Source organism: Scophthalmus maximus, chromosome 6 (genome assembly GCF_022379125.1).
Source record: "Scophthalmus maximus strain ysfricsl-2021 chromosome 6, ASM2237912v1, whole genome shotgun sequence".
NCBI lineage: Eukaryota > Metazoa > Chordata > Actinopteri > Pleuronectiformes > Scophthalmidae > Scophthalmus > Scophthalmus maximus.
The window spans coordinates 11,652,885-11,670,549 of NC_061520.1; the positions used below are offsets into that span (position 1 = coordinate 11,652,885).

The following is a 17,665-nucleotide window of genomic DNA, read 5'->3' on the forward strand; positions in this document are numbered from 1 at the left end:
TTGTACGTAAAAATTCCAACACAGCATCAAAGTTGGCCACATTACTATTAACAAACAGGTGACTAGCACTTGTCCATCTTGGGAGCTTGAGCAAGATTCTAAATGCCACCTTAAGCTTTTTCAGTTCTGCCTTACAGTCATTGCACCACAAGTGGGCTGTATAGAGCGGAGTACAGTTGGCGTGAAAATGATGTGACCCAAATATATTTGACCTTCTTTACCACATGTAGCTCTTGGTCTGCCATAAAGAAAGAAGGACAAATTTGCTTTTGATCCTTTCTTGGTTTAAACAATCATGACATCCCCCTTCTTAGAATATGAATTATTATTTAACTTATTTGGCCCAAGGACAGTTATTTGATGAAACATCTGAGATCTTGTGTTGGAACTGCTAACGTCACATAGAGAACAGCATCTCCATTCATCTTATAGAACATCTGGACATGTGTGATTTCTATGTGAGCGGTGGCACGCTCTCATTCACTTAGTCTACACCAGCTCATTTCTATTCTATTGTTCTCTTTCTATATTCTTTTCACTTTATCTTTACTAGACTTTTAGTTCAATCACGAGGAATAATAACAGAATAATATGCTGTTTATGTTTTTTTTCTTCTTTTGCCACATCACACTGAAGAAATAAAAGATCATGTCACCAAACTTTATTTACATTTAACAATATTAATCAACGGCTATCATCAACTTGCCTCAGTGTTCTGGTGCTTCTTAATCAATGGATTATGTGAATTGAAGTGGAGTAAAAATAGCCCTAATTCTCACTATGAAGATAGAATGTCTCTAAAGAACGAGTGTAAACAGATATCAAGGCACGAACACATGGAAAAAAGACTCGGAATGAAACAAATAGTACAGAACAATCCATGTTAGACTTAAACCACTTGAAAATCTTGCAGGTCTTTTAGGAGTGCCACATTACCATTTCTGTTTTGTTTCTTTAAAGAAGTTACTTAGGAATGTTATTCAGTTTGTGGGGGGAACAGGCTAAACTAGGGACAGTCATGCAGAATAATGCACTATAGTACAATTGTGAACATTGATTCTGTGTAAACATTGTACAAAAAACATTTTCCCTTTGCCTGTTTTCATTCCTCATGCTTGTTAGTTTTTTTTCTTCTAAAAATAAGCTCTGTGCAGTCAAAAGGTTCACAAAATGCCAACGTTAGTTATCATAAGTTAATGTGATTTTTATAAAAAGTGTTTTTTGTACTCTATCCTCTTACTGAACTTCAAAAGCAAAAGGGGAAATGAAACAAAAATTTAAAAAAAAAACTCAACTCAAATACAAATCTGAAACTCAAACTGGTCCTCGAAGGCTTATTGAGGATGGAAATAATTTAACTTGACTGTATTTTCATATGCTATGATGAGAGCCAGTCGGCTCAAATAATTAATGTCATAATCTAATTTAAAAAAAACAGCAATTCTTAGCTGAGTGCCTTGATTGTTATTGGTTCTACTCCATTTAGGGGATACTTGGTCAAATGTACTCAGTATGTACTTGGTGTCCAGCATATATAATGTTAGTGACATTACTGCTATATATACACACACACACAAATCAGCCACAACATTAAAACCACCTCTTAAAATTGTGTAGGTTGCCCTTGTGCCGCCAAGACAGCTCTGACCCGCCTGGGAATGGAAACAGGACCTTTGGGGGTGTTCTGTGGTGTGGGGACATTGGCAGCGCATCATTTGGGTCCTGTGGGTTTTGTGAGGTTGGGTTGGGTTCTGGGCTTCTTCTCGTGTCCTACGTGCTTGATCGAATTGGGATCTGGGGAGGTTGGAGGCCGAGTCAAAACTGGTGGGTGAGGCTGCTGCCGACGGAGAGTGCCATGGGGGGGGGGGGGGGGGGGTCTGCCTGGCGTCTGGTCTGCAACAATAATTACGTGATTGTTTTGTGTCAGAGTTACACAAGGATGAATGCTAGGACCCAAGGTTTCCCCGCAGAACATTGGATTAAAACGAGATAGCTGCTGATATCCACTTCACCTGTCAGTGGTTTTAATGTTGTGGCTGATCGGTGTATATCTGTATATCCCATAAATAATAATGACACCATACACAATGTGATGGTTGCAAATTAGTGATTGTTGAAGTTCTTTCAGGTGTCCCCTCTAGGAATCAAGTCTGTTAGGGTTTTCAGTATGAAAAGCAGTAATCATCACACGGCTGTTGCAGTCTCATGCAAGTCTGTATGCGTCGGGCATCATCCTGCAAAGACAAAAAAACAAAAAGCTCTATAGAAATCCAATACAAATGTAGATAAACGTGCTGTTGTTTCATTGTTTTAATGTACATGAACTTTAATCTACGTTTACTCATTTATCCTGCGGAATCGGGTCCTCGGCAATCACAGCAAATCACCCAGACTCACATGAGTTCACATTATACTCGCCAAAAACAAACTAATGTAATTACCCATCTAGAATGCTAGATAAGGCTTTTTACAAAAGTGCATTTTGCGACTGAATCTAGTTTCAAGATGTAACTTGAGAGTGAAGGACACTGGAGAGTTTAATTTCAGGTCGCAGCAAAAAGGTAAGTGTAACCATGACTACAGTCTGGTTACTGTCCATCCCACAGAGTGCATTATTTTTTCCCATTTACCAATCCAGTAATCAAACCATCTAAAATTAAGCTGCTACACACTCTAACGTCCTTACTTTTAGGATTCCATTCATCTTGGACGAAGTGACAGCTACAAGTAAGTGTTACATTACATCATCTAACAATCTGCCAATTATTCTCTCGATCGGTTTTCAAAATATCACAAGAATAGTAAAAATGTTAAATGTTAACTGTTAAATGTTAAGACTGGTATGTATCATCAGTTACTAATAAATAACTGATTTGTGTCATCATTGGGTAAGATAATCCATTGTGCACCTAAATGAAATAAAAGCCATTGTAAAACATTTTATGATTCAACATTCCCACCCACCCAGTCGTTCCTCATTCATACCTTTAGAAAAGACCACAGTCTTTCAGGTTGTTCTTAATAATGACGTCAGTGACGGCGTCAAAGACAAACTGCACGTTCTTGGTGTCCGTGGCACAGGTGAAGTGGGTGTAGATCTCCTTGGTGTCCTTTTTCTTGTTCAGGTCCTCGAACCTGGTCTGAATGTAGCTGGCCGCCTCGTCGAACTTGTTGGCTCCTGGAAAACAACCGTTTGGGGAGACGGATGAGATGATAACGGATCACGTTTTCCCCAATGTTGGTATTTGTTTGAAAGACAATACATTGCTGACTTTGTGTGGTTTGACTTCTAATGTGTAACTATTAAAGCTCTACCCTCAGGTGCAGCACGGCCCCTGATGTTCCCCTCCCTACCTGAGTACTCTGGGAAGCAGATGGCAAGGGGGCTGCGAGGGATCTTCTCCTCGAAGAGATCCTTCTTGTTGAGGAAGAGGATGATGGAGGTCTCGGTGAACCACTTGTTGTTGCAGATCGAGTCAAACAGCTTCATGCTCTCATGCATTCGATTCTAAAGAGAAGAAGGAACACTGGTGATGGCTCATGATCTCCGCCACAGCACCAACAACACACCGGAGCTGCCACCAGGGGGCACTGTTGTTTAATGTCGGAAATGTGAGGGGACGCTCCTCAGAGCATCGTTTGGCCACGTCTCTCCTGAGCACTGGTTTTAAACGCATAAGCTCTTTAAGAAATTGGGTTCAAGTCACCGGGTCAAGTCACTCGAAAAATGAGCTATTAGCACTTTCATTACATAACTGCACTCAGCTGGTTGAACTGTAAATGTCTTGTTAAGCTCCAATGAGCCGGTTTTACCACCTGGAACTCACCATTCTTCAGCCATAATAAGGAGCAATGGGCGGCGTAAAACCTCTTCTGATGTCGTACAATCTAAACCACCTCATACTGAAAACGAGCCAAATCAGACGGCATGTAAGGTCCATCGATGCAGATGACGACACACACACATAAGGCGGGGCTTTGTCCTCACCATCTCCTCATCCTCGGCCAGCACCAGGTCGTAAGCACTAAGTGCAACGCAAAAGATGATGGCTGTGACTCCTTCAAAACAGTGGATCCACTTCTTTCTCTCTGAGCGTTGGCCGCCCACATCGAACATTCTGCGAGGTAGATGAAGCAAAGGATGTGATAATAGGAACACAGTGTGTGTGTGTGTGTGTGTGTGTGTGTGTGTGTGTGTATGTCGTTGAAGGGAACATGTCAGGAAATGACAGAGGAAGCGGGGAGGAAGGAGAAAGTCAGGGTGGCACATTAAGTTTTCATGAGGCTGTTTTGAGAACGACAGTGGTGGTGAAGAGTCCATCAGATATCTGATAACAGATTGCAGATGTTTTTGCTGTAAGAGGGTAGGCCTCCGAAATTCAGAGCAAAGCACTGGCTAATGGGGAAGCGGAGCTCTGTGACTGATGCATTAAGAGGTTTGAGCAAAGACCCTGCAGACAGCGGAGGTGATAATAGTCTTCCACATGCAGGACAGCCGCCACTCTTTGATGATTCAGGCAACAAATGTGAGGTTCCGTTGGACCCACAATCTGTTTGGGTTAGCAGGTGACCGAGGAGCGCCATCTCGATGAATCTAAATGAAACCACCGTCAGAAGATGGCATTCACCTGTATCTATTAATATTTCCTCTCCGTAGTTGTGATGGTGAACAGGGCCCAGTTATAAAAATGTGACTTTCTTCTTATTGATTTCCTCCATGTATTATTCAGGCCAAACACTGCGGCTGTGACAGAGTGTAAATATCAGAGAGTTCATCAGGACACAGGTCACACCGGAGCCACGTGGCCGCCACTGCCTCTTTTACTTGGCCAAGTCTGTTTAGCTATTTTACAAAAGGTCGAGTCGTTTTTATATTGCTCGAGAACTATTAAAACAACAAACAACAAAAAATGTAAAAATACATATCATAACAACATATTATATGTTAATCTATACAGGAATTGGATCTGCTTATAGGTCTTGATATCAAATATTAAATAAAATCACTCCCTTCTACTAAGAGATACATGTATATATCCATTTCTGTCCCACACCTGAGTGCTCAGGCTGGATCAGGGCATATTTTATGTAAGATCCATAGTGCTGTGCCATGGAGGACATACTCATACGTTAGCAACTATATAAAGCTCTGGTTTTATTGAGTGAGAGCACGGTGGGCAGGTCTGATTTGTTTATCCAGCTCTCCGTGCAATCATGATATTTAGCCTTTTAATTACTGGCGTAATTTAGCTTCTGAGTTGTTGAGTTGCACATTTCCTGGCAGGGGGGTCAGTCGCCCCCCTGAATTAATGTTGGGAGAAAAAATAAGCTATTAAGCAATTTCTGGGTAATGCTGTAAAGTGGGCGTAGGGCCACTGTTCATTACGCTTCTGTTTTAGTGTTCAGAGCAGGTGCAGAGGCGGCGGCTTGTGTTGGCACATCCCCGCTTACCAGAGAGGACCAAATTCAACGAAAACACTTCTTCCACATCCAACACAGCCATTGTCCTGATGCTCTCCCAAAACAGCACTGAGGACAGTTACATTTGTATTTATTTTTTAATTTTTGTTGTATCACTGTAAGCGAGCATCGGACGTGAGTGAACGCGAGGGAGTCATGCAACCACTCAGGTGACTTAATGTCAAACACACTCTGTGACTGGGTCAGCTGCTGAGTAAGAGTTCCCTGGACTCACATCGCGGTTGCAAATGGCTAAACCACTCCATTTGGTAAAAGAGAGGCAGAGTGAGAAGGACGACGTTAACTCCCTACAGTTTTCATTTATTTATCTATTAATCGTTTCCAGGTCACTGGGAAGACTATTAACTCTGATATCACATGGGCGTTATTTGACCTTACTTGAAGTGCAGTTCCTTGAAAGTGAAGTGAGTCTCCACAATGCCAGTGGTCTTGACCCGAGTTCGCAGCACATCCTGCTGCGTGGGGATATAGTCTAATTTAGCTATCCTCTCCAGGTCATTCAGGTAACTGAGGGGGGGAGAGAGAGAGGGGGGGGGGGGGGGGGTGATGATTACAAAAAGAGACAAAAGCACAAAACACGCCAACACACCATAGTAACGCACAGTCACTAAAGCACTTGTGGTGCATTAACGTTCGCAATCAGTCTGCATTTTACTGAGCTGCATTGAACGGTAATAAACTCTGGCAATTTTGTGAACTTTCTGTGGAGTGAGTCACACTGCGCTGCAGTAAATGACTTCACTTGTGGCATTTCATTAGCCTGTTTGAGGGCCTTTTTTTTTTTTAAAGAACCGTGCTCAGCAGAGTCCCGCCGTCACCAAATGCACCGCGCAGGTTAGACTCCAACGCGCTGGCGGTCAGCCTCGCAGCACCGCAGCTCCCCACTGTGGTCGAGGAACGTCACATTTAATCGACATGAACATGTACAGCTTCTTCACAGGAAGACGACTGCAACAACTGTTGTGTTTTCTTCTAGCAATTTGGGGCAGTGGAAACGAGTTATGAACGCAACATTAACATTGCCCTCGCCAACAGTCGGACATTCATCCTCTTTTACCTCTATTTTTGGACTCCACCAACTCCGGAGGGAAACATCCGCCTGTTCGGCTGCTAAAAGCCCCACTGGGGCAAGCAGCTAGGCCCTAAGTGTGTCTGTGTGCCGCTTCGGTTGCTGTACAGGCGGTGTAATAGGTTTTTAGAGCTTAGTTTACGAACGATAATTATCCGTCGGCTCATCTCACATTATTACATTGGGCAATGGCAGCAAATATTTATTCTGGGGTTTTCTTTTGTGGAACATTCGTCCTCCACGCTGTCGAGTTGCAGTAGATTTTCCTCTGGGTTGCTGCTGTTGTTGTTGTCGTCGGGGTTACAAACTGTAGTAGAGGCTTTTTTCGCAGACTAGAGCCCGACTAAGATTGTGGCTGTTGTCACACAGGCAAGACATCCCAGGTGGACATCCACATTCATTGCTAATATTTACTTTATGTATGAATGTATTTCCTGCTGGTAATTAGGGCTGCAACTAACGATTATTTTCAGAATCTATTAATCTGTCGACTATTTTTTCAATTAATCGATTAATTAATTGGTTCATCAAATGTCATAAAATGGTGAAAAATGTCAACCGTGTTTCCCCAAAACCTCAGGATGATGTTTTGTTTTGTCCACACAAGAAAAATATTCAGTTTGCTGTCACAGAGGAGCAAGGAAACCAGAAAATAGTATTTAAGAAGCTGAAATAAGAGAATTTAGACTTTTGTTTTTCATAAAAACTACTTGAACTGATTAATCGATTATCAAAATAATTGCTGATTAATTTAGGTATCAATTACTAATCGATTAATCAATTAACTGTTGCAGCTTTACTGGTAATCTGGTGATTCACAGAGCTACATAACACGTCTTAACAAATGATTTGTCTGCTGTGTTTCGGCCACACACTTTTTTATGTGTTTGATATACTGAAGTTAATCATTACTATGGTAGATGACATAGTCGCTGCCTTCAGGTGGTTTTGTTTGGTTACTTTCGATTTTTCCATTTTGGTTCACTCCATATTGGATGTCCTATCATAGTGATACACGTCGATGTACACTCAAGCTCTGTATCAAGTGTAGCTTGTAGAGGAAACATTTTTCACCGTCACTCATGTTTGCGGGGAATGAGATGAGATCAGAGCGTGGATGCCAAGTATCAACTCTGCACATATAACGGATCCTCACGTGAATTGGATCACTGAGATGTCTTTGTGAGACCTCTGAGGGATTACCACTGGACCCCCAAGACTATGTACTGTCCTCAGTGGGAGGATTTCTATGGCAACATGCATATTCTTTACTGATTTGCTCTACTTCAGTCAATTTGATGTATGGTATACAAAAAAACATGACCATTTGATATTCCTTCTCTGATCGATTTAAATACAATACTCCATGGAAATCAATATGGCTCATGAGGGCTATTTGCACTGATGTTTTGCCTTTTAAAAGACAGATTACTGGCAACCTTTTCTCCTTGTTAGAGAAGCATTGAAATATAGAATAATGCTAAACATTACACGGTGTCTAGGAAGAACAGAGTAGGAAAAAACACCCATTTGATTTTTGCTCTCCGTGGTGCTTCATTCACAACCCTCCCACTTTCCCGTCTTTTCGTCTTTTCTCTGTCTTCTGACAGACTGTTGGTCAGCAGGGGAGTGTGGAAGCATTTTTCACCATGCTTGACACAGCTTGCCCCACTTACACAAGCATTGCATCATCATCCGAGGCCAGCTGGGATCTTCAGTGGTCCGGCCAGCCTTACACTTCACAGGCAGAACGAGAGAGATGTCCAACATTTCAGCCAATGTGACATTCGTGCATGTCACATGCCCATGATGATAATACATACAGTGAATAACTAGTATGACATAATTATTGAGTTATGTGTTTGTGTTAGATGTGTCAATCCTGAGATATCACGTTGAAAAGTCCACAGCTACCTTGACCTTTCACCACCAGTCCAAGTGAACCGTTGTATCAAATTTGAAGGAAGTCCTCTCTAGAGCTTTTGTGTTCATGAGAGTGGAGTGTATGGACGGATGGACAAACTGAAAACCTGATCACTACATCTATGGCTGTTGCCTAACGTTTTCCATCTCATCATGAGCATATCATACAAAACAACATTTCAGATTTTTGTGCAGCACCGCAACAAAATCAAAACAATTGCTCCAAAAAAACAACAAATCAAAACCAAAGTGTGGGTCATTGGGGTGTTTTGTTATCACAGCCTTGGACTTACATGGTTTACTTGGACGAAGTTTTCTCATCCGAGTCTCATTCTTTCATCTCCCGAGACAGACGATTCTGTGCTCTGCTTATCAGGTTACAATATTAAATAATCACACCCGGATAGGGAGAAATGATCACTAAAAGAAAGTTATTGGAATATCTTTCTCGTCTCTAAAGCCCCCTGGAGAAGTAAAAGACAGGTTTCTCACTGCAGCGCTTATGAGAGAGGCTGACGGGACTACACCAGTAGATCCATTACAACACCCGCAGTGGCAATACTATCGAACAATATGAAACCACTATTTGGTTTGCCAATTGGCCACATTTACCTTCATAGTGGGTAAACACAGAGAGGCAGTCTAAGTAAGTGAGCAGAATATTAAAAATCAGCAATTCTTTTAGGCTCGCACACGGTTGGAAAGTATTTCGATCACATAACAAAGTCACACTCACTATGCTGCAGAGTCGTTGAGTTGGTATTCTCGCGACCTTGCGAAGCAGCTCTGTATACCGCTGTCACCCCACAATCGCTTCATCACATTGGCCATGTCATCGGGAAGGACGCCCTGCTCTTCAGCGGCCGCCGACAGAGCAAAGAGCTGCTGGGCATCGTCCTGCGAGGGGTGAGAAGAACACCGATGAAGGAAATCACTGCCAAAACATACATGCAAACTGTGAAATGTCAAAAATCCTCAAACGATTGAAATATAGTACACAATACACAGAGGAAGTCCTAAATATTTCTCATATACTGTAGAGAAACCATTAGCTAAGTTGTACATCAGCTGTTAGACGGAGAGAGAGAGAGAGAGAGAGAGAGAGAGAGAGAGAGAGAGAGAGAGAGAGAAAGCAAATAGAATGATCTACAAACAGTGAAGAATCTTCTCAGCCATTAGTTTACCAAGTAGTTTTTGGTAACAACAAATAAAATTAGTCATGGCTGCTGTGTCTCTCTGAACTACTGCCAAGGAAGCGGAGGTTATAGCCGCGATATAATGTGATGATGACTTCAACCTGCAACCTACGAAAAGTTGATGCCAGCCAATCTGGGCTGAGCACATGCAAGATAGGTGAGATATGTTGGTGTGACTCGCGGTAACAGCAATGCTGCTCTAACAGACTGTGGTTTGACTTCTTGATGCCTGTGTCTCTAAATTCTCCCTTTTCAGTCGGCATGAAAGTCAACCTTCTTCTCTTTATTTTACAGTGTCTGATTAACAAAGAGCCGCCATTGGTCCCCGGTCGTCCCTGTGCATCCGTACTTATATTGGCGGTTCTGCTGTACAGTATTTGGCTGTAGTTGTTTCTCTGTCTAAAAGAGGTCTGATTATGAATGCAGTCATCATTCAAATCGAGAAATGATTCACGGTGACAAATACATTTCACAGGTTTTTTTTCCTTTCTTCTGGAAACACAATCTCACTGTGTGTGTGTGTGTGTTCATCACATTTGAGAAGAAATGCACTTTTGTCTCTACTTCCTGTCATGCAGTCACCCACTATGCTCCTTTCACGATTAGTCATTTTTAATCGACTTTCTTCTGTTGATTGATGTATATTTACCTCGTTCGTAGTGAGAATCAATCACCAGTTCTGAGGAACATAACAGCCATATATTTACTGAGGCTCTGTGTCTGCATTGCTGTTATTGCTTAACAATGTGTTCTATCATAGGGACCAGGACTAGCGAGCTTACGCACCACCAATGAAACAGATGCTTTTTATTGATGGATGATGCCACAGTGAATCTCTGGGAACGGGATATGTTTGCTAAAACTTATCCTGCTCCTTCAACCAGAGTTAACAAATACACAAAGAGCCTGGATAATGTGTAAGAGTGCATGTTTTTGATTTGATGTCTGTGTTTGTGCACGTGTATGCATGTGTGCACATATGCACAAACTGCGTGCGCGCTTCTGAGGGGCTGCTGTGTGCAAGTATGGGCAGGCTAGCACCACTAATTGCTACGTGTGGGAGTCTGTGAGAGTATCGTCACGAACACACGGCCATTTGACAGATCTGTCAGTGAGAGAGAGAAGGGGGGGGGGGATAAACATTTATCTATCCATCCTGCTCTTATAATGACCACAGCAGAGTCCTCGATCCCACAGTTTCAGATACAGAACACACTGTTGATTCCCGCTGACACACACTCCTCCACAGGAACGAGTTCAGACACCGTTAGACCTCAGTGGCAGCTTGTTCATAGGCTGATAAGTGTTGTGATGAGTGTTCACAGGGTGCAGTGGGCTGGATCTGTGCTCGGAGCTGTGGCATGTTGTTGTTGACGGTGGTGGCTCTCTTTCTGAAAGCAGCATATGAGAGTTTTTAATGATAATTCTGATGAGCTTTGTGTGTGTGTGTGTGTGTGTGTGTGTGTGTGTGTGTGTGTGTGTGTGTGTGTGTGTTAATTGTGCCTGCTAGAGCTGCAAACGATTCCTTTTTGCTATTGATTAATCAAACTGTTTTGTTTAACTGACGAAGCATCTAATCTATAAAATGTCAAAACAATCTCAAAAGCCCAGCAAATGTTCTCCCCAGAGTCAGATTGAGACTAATTAGTCCCAAATCCCACAGATATCATGATAATATCAAACAGAGAATAACTCACGTAGAAAAATGTTTTTCACTTATGCAGTTTTTAAGCCATTAGTAACCTTTTGCACATGTCAGTTTGACCTGTGCTGACAGGTTTTATCAGCCGTAATAGGCATTACACATTGCCAATAACTAACTGAATTTAAAGTGCTATGATAACTTGCTCAATTGAAAGTAACACCTGCAGACCTCTCCCCATGTTGCCTCTCATCGTCACACTGGGTGGCACGAAGCAAAGGATGCAACAACGCTGCCTCTGCCAAAATACAGGCAAAGGAGGAACTTCTCTTGATGGAACATTTGTATTTGCACCATTATTAAAATGGCTAATTCCATGAAAGGCAAACGCCACAAAAAAATACTTAAAAGACAAGTACATTGTGAATGCACGATCCAAAGTTTTGTCAAAACTTGCCAATGGCTAATTCCCTCTACATGCAGTGAGACAGACTAGTCTAGACAAAAAGCAGACATAGAATGTGAAGCAGACATAGAATGATAAATCACAGATACAAAAAAAAAAAGAAACCAAACAATTCTGGGCATCCTTTAAGGTCCTGCTTTTACAGGTAGTAATGTTCAGGACAAATACTTAGTTTGTCATTGCTGAGGCGGCAGAAGGCATCTGGCAAACTGAGTGTGTTGTCAAAATGTGCTCTGCCATCACTTTTGGACAAATTCTATCCCCAAAATAGCTGCCAGTGGCCTAACGGCTGATGCTGTTGGTATTAGCCACACATTCAGTAATTTGAGGAGAGAGCAGATCAAATATGGAGCAGGTGAAGTGGGTTAGACACCGACCTTTTCCCCCGCCGGTTACAAAGATGGACTAGTTGAGCGTCACACCGTGATCCCGTTTGTACTACCGACCACAGTTTCACCACTGACTGCTGTGCTCTGGCGAATGCTGAAATCCCATGATCCTGCCTTTGACAGCTTGCCAGTGTTATTGACTGAACACGAATTGCCCGAGAGGAGGCATGACGGAGGAAACAGAACCTTGTTTCCCAGAGGCATCGCAGCCTTGAAATGATCTTTGGTCACTGGGTTTTACTAGAGCGTTGCAATGAGGGAATACAATGTTTGTAGTAAGAGATAGTCCGACAGAGTTGGGTTTTTTTGTCTCATTGAGGCAGAAGGAAATGTGAAAGTGAGTTTTATGGAAATGAAGGAAAACTATTGTGATTTTAAATCTGTGCAAGCATAAAACGTAAGAACTACAACAAATAAAAAAAACAGCAAGATGTTGTTGATAAAACATGCTTTGTTTTGTCGTTGCAAATTTAAGATGAGTGGATGGAAATATTGCATTCCGTATTAACGTACAAATATACAGAAATGTCATGCTGTAACAAATACACAGTAGTTGTGTTCGCGTCTTACCACTCTGGCTGGGTTGCTGTAGTCTATCTTGAGACTGGCCATGGCTTTAACAATGGCCATAATAGACTGGATGGTATTACTGTAAACCACCGCCCGGTACTGCTTACACTCGTCTTCTGAGTAGCCGTCTTCGTGGATGATCCTGAGAATATCAAGACATTATTATCAAGTGCATACGTAAAAACCTTCATTCACAGAAGTGTTTTGGCCGCTTGCAGGCTAACTGCTCCACCGTGTTCCAGTGACACTCCTCAGCACGTCAATCATCGAGATGAACATGAACGGAAGTTTTACTGTCATGAATTAAGTGATGTACAAACAGCAATGATATAACTGATACTGTATGATTATCAGTGACACATTTGAGTGTTGAAGCTGAAAGAAAGCTTCTTTCTCGTCTACCAATACTGTCTGGTCTTGCCAGCAAGCTGTGTAGGATGATGCAGTGGGGTTAACACACACACACTCGAACTGCCTCTGCGGCATCCATTAGATGCAGTATCCTGAGTTTAGCTCTCGCAATATCATCGCCCTGGACCTGAGAGGGAGGGAACACAAGCGTCTGCACATGTACTAGTGCGCATCCTATCAAGAGGTGCAATCGTCGAGACTTCATCAGTCTGTCGAAGAAAAGCAGGAGGAGAGCGAACTGAGACGACCCCACGTGAATTGTTGAGTAAACAGCTTGCTGCATTTAACAGTGCATTGATGCAAATGATTAGGAAACAAATATATACATTTTCTGATTTTGAAGATATTTTAAGAATGCAGTAATGTTTTCCTAACTTTTACTAGTGTAATGTCATGTTTGCACAGGACGCTTCGGTGGGTAATGTTACATAACGGGCCAGTGGAGTGTTTCTGTGTTGCGGCTGATTTATCTGTACGCCCGTACGCGCTAATAACCGGGCTTCGAAGAGAGTGACAGACTGTTCCTGCTCCGAGCTCATAAAAAATAGATTCAATGCCTGGCTTGTCCAGAGGAATGTGAATAATTAAGCCATTTGGGGTCCTGCATGTGTGTGTCTGTGTGTGTGTCTGCGTGTGTGTGTGTGTGTGTGTTCTGAATGGTACACAGGCATTACAACACCCTCTGTAATCACAAACTATTACTGTGCTCGTAGCAGTAAAAGACAATAACACGGCGAAGGCCATGAGGTTCCCTACAAACCGCACAGAGTCAAACGTACCTTATCTAACAATCACATGGTTACTGTTGTAAACTCCCGAGCTAAAACCTCTGATTTAATCGGCCACATGGTCAGTGCCCGAGTGTCTGAGCCAAACGGAGAAGACAAGATCAGAAGAAAGTGTGGCAGAATTAACAGGGATTAGAGAACCCTCAGGTGCATGCGTTTGGTACTTTATGTTCTTACTTTCAACTCAGCTCGGATTTGCTGGTTTTCCAAAAGTTAAAAATGGATAAATATAAATGAGTTAAGAACCCTAAGTCCCGAGAAAGTCTTTAAGAGAGATTAAAAAAGAGGATAAAAACCCACCCACGTTCCAGTGAGCTGGGGTATCCATTTTAAACAGAAGAGACACAGTATATATATATTATAGAGGTAAGATAAAGTTTGCTTTTGTGACTTACTTCATCTGCTTTACAATGGTGCTCTTCCCAGACTCCCCTGCACCTGTTGGAACATTAAAGCATTACAGTTACAGAGGGAAATTCGGCCGCATGTTGCCGTTGCTTTGTGTCAGTGTGCGTGAGGTGAATACTGTCGAAAACAAGCAGTGACTGTTCCTGCTCCGAGAACACGAGTGACCCAGGGATGACCTGGCACCAACATCACATTCTGTCCTCTGGGTCGCCTGGTTTATTTATGTTTCCACTTTTGAGGACATGATGTACAGATATGCAGAATCCCTCTATTTAATTCATTGTTTATTTTCCAATCTGGTAGGAGAAGGGTGCAGGGAAGAGGCTGCCGGTTATTTCAGGCCGCGTGGTAGCAGTTGTTTTCTCAACTCATGGTAAGTATAATGACAAAAGGTCCTTTCAATTCGGCTTAGAATGTTTTAGTGTTGCATTCATTTTTTAAAGCACACCATATATTCATTCAAACATTTTTGGGTCAGCGACTGGTTGCCAATCACTCAGAAAACCACCTTGCAGGTTTGTCGATTGTATCATCTTATTTATCATCTAATGTAGCTGTGAGCTCCGGCAGGACCGACTCCATCCGATTGGTCAGCAACTGACATATTAGAGTGACTTAGTGTACAAGAAAACTAATTGTTTACATGTGTCTGGACATGAACCGCAATCGACATAAACAACGACTTCAGACATATCTAGAAATTTAAATTGTTGCAAATTGGAGAAAATATCTACAATCACTGAGCTGAAACCAAAGTTTGTTAAGTGGAAATGCAAGACACACTTAAGAACAAAAGGGAGTGAAAGTCCTAATCATTTAATCCATTAAGGATTAAAAATTAATAGCATTGGTACTGAGACAACCTGGCAAAAAAAAAGGCAAAATGTGCCATATAGTAGCAAAGTTGTCATACACACAGTTCACATGTCAGCACAAAACACACAATAAACCCAATCGGTCCGGATTACAAATACAGTGAGCTGTGCTTCAATCAACGCCATTGCAATCGTGTTGAAATGAGTACGCTTGAGTCTTTGGCATGTCCACTGTGCCGTCGGGACCACGCCACCACGCACTGTCCCATCATCATGCCACCTAACCCGGCCTTGCCAGAAAACATTAGCCTTGCCTGGAGCCGACAGAGCAAAAGGGAGCAAAAGGGATCCCAAGCGCCCCCCCCCTCGCGCTGTCAACACTCATCACATTCACACACGTCCAGCCACTTTTCTGAGAGAGAGGGACCCCGTGGCAAAGGGAGGGGTGCAGAAGCAACGTCTGGGGCGACGTTTGCCGTCTCACGAGATGCCACTCGTGTTCTCCTGCTAGACAGCCACGAAAGCAGAGAAAGTATCTGGATGGATATCACCCAGTAGACACAACAAACAAGATGTGCTATTAAAGAAATTCACGTTAATTCTCAGGTGTTCTCCTTGTTCCTTTAAATCCTGAAGTAGAAACGTTTCTTTAATCTAGTTTAAGGCTGATCTAGATGAAATTATGTAACTAGGCTGCTGCTTCTATTCAATCCCCGTCCTACCTCTAGGAACACTATGTTATATGACTTTTAGACCACGCTTCCACCTGCACATATGAACAGACAATATAAACTCAACATCAGATTCATAGGTGCTTGTATAAAGTTCTAATGTAATGTCAAAATGTGCCGTTTCAGAATAAAAGGTAGGTGGTGGAAAGTGGAATATCTGTCTCTCTCCGCGGACTCACACAGGCATGAAGGTCACCTTCCTCACCCCAGAATAAAACCCGTCCATTAATATTTCGAGCCTGAAGGGAGGTGAACACTTGTGAACAGCAGCGAAAAAAAGAAGAGAGCATCCTCAGCCTTCATGCTCGAGGTGTTTTCGGTGGAATGGGCAGTTGTTGTTGTTGTTGTTGTTGTTGTTGTGCTGGTTTGGGGGGAAAACCTTTGAATTGACTTTTGGATTTTTCAGTTTCAGGACATCTTATCGCAGCAGAGTAAACAGTGCACCATACATAAAAAAATATCGGTCATTATTCATCTTGTGGGTGTCAATTATCATTACTGGAGGTTTTCAGGAGAAGCCACATCAGCTAACAGCTTGGACAGAAAAACAAAAAAACAATCATTTTTTGATTTGGTTGCCTAATTGGAGGTAAGGATACTGCAAATTAGCTGAAAATAAACTTGACAAGAACAATATAAGAGTTGGCCATTTTAGGGATTAAATGTCACACCTGTCCATTAAAAATGATCTTGGAAACAAAAGCTTAACATAAATCAGGTACAAACATCACTGACAGCCGTAACGATGTCAAATCATCGGGGGACAAAGTGCCTCTGCACATGATTAATCAATCGGCACTGAGCAGGATATTAACACGGCGCTATGTGCCAATAAAATGACTGTATGCATAATTGATTTCAACAACTGTCTCATGTGGCGTTCAGACATCTAGTACTAGTATATCAGTGAACCCAGCAGAGAACAATATTGGTAAAGACCACAGGTCTCTTATTAAGCAGTGTATTCTAACGGAGCAGATCTATCCATCGTACATGAAGCGCTGTGAGTTGAAGCAGTAATGAGGACTGATCAGAATTACAAAGACCCCTCTGTGGGTTCTGCTGGCAGAGCGGACAAGCTCTTTCTTTTTGGTGCCGTTACAAGAGAACCAGAATCATTTTCTGGCAGCGAGGAGACGGTGCCCACCCCCCTCTTTCTGCTTCTTCAACCAAAACTATTCACGGCTGTTCCCCGGTTGTTTTTTTCAGAGAGCGCCTGAACGCAGCAAAGATGACACCATGATTTGGCGCTGAAAAGTGGCCAGGCTACAGAAAACAGAACCGTTTCTCTCAAAACACCCAGCACTCGCAAAATCGATGGCAACTCGGCTGCGGTCTCAGTTATCCACTGCTAATGACGCAAAGTAGCCATTCATGGACTGATGAGATATCTTGTTCCTCAGCAAACACACAAGCGTCAAAGTCAATCAACTAGCCCCGCCCTCATCTGCACTTGTGCTACACTCAGGGGAAGTGAATCAAGCGACTTGAAAAGTAATTTGAAAGGAGAACCGTAAGGATTCTGTTGGAAGTTCGAAAACTTAAGAACATTTTGAAAGTAATTTGAAGATGCAGCCTTGGGCCAATGGTGGCCACATCTACGGCCGCCAAGTGAATTCTTCAGGTAAAAAGACGTGGCTGGCATGAATCCATAGCTGTTTTCAAACATTAACTCCAGAAAATGTCCGGAAAACTGAGTCCGGACATTTCAAAGGAGTTGGCAATTCACATATGAAGACAACAGCAGGGAATTGTCGGAGCCAGACACGTTCACAG

The 17,665-nt window shown here is 42.5% G+C and overlaps 1 protein-coding gene across 1 annotated transcript in view; it reads right to left on the minus strand.

The window, feature by feature from the left end:
- Window positions 1-646: 646 nt before the first annotated feature.
- gnai2b (guanine nucleotide binding protein (G protein), alpha inhibiting activity polypeptide 2b) overlaps window positions 647-17,665 on the minus strand; it is a 29,976-nt gene continuing 12,957 nt past the window's right edge. The window contains exons 2-9 of the mRNA XM_035631620.2: window positions 14,331-14,373; window positions 12,737-12,878; window positions 9,210-9,370; window positions 5,860-5,988; window positions 3,989-4,118; window positions 3,355-3,508; window positions 2,986-3,178; window positions 647-2,234 (exon numbers count right to left, since the gene is read on the minus strand). Coding sequence (XP_035487513.1) covers window positions 2,988-3,178; window positions 3,355-3,508; window positions 3,989-4,118; window positions 5,860-5,988; window positions 9,210-9,370; window positions 12,737-12,878; window positions 14,331-14,373 — 950 coding nt within the window. The 3' untranslated portion in view covers window positions 647-2,234; window positions 2,986-2,987. The remainder of the gene's footprint in view (window positions 2,235-2,985; window positions 3,179-3,354; window positions 3,509-3,988; window positions 4,119-5,859; window positions 5,989-9,209; window positions 9,371-12,736; window positions 12,879-14,330; window positions 14,374-17,665) is intronic.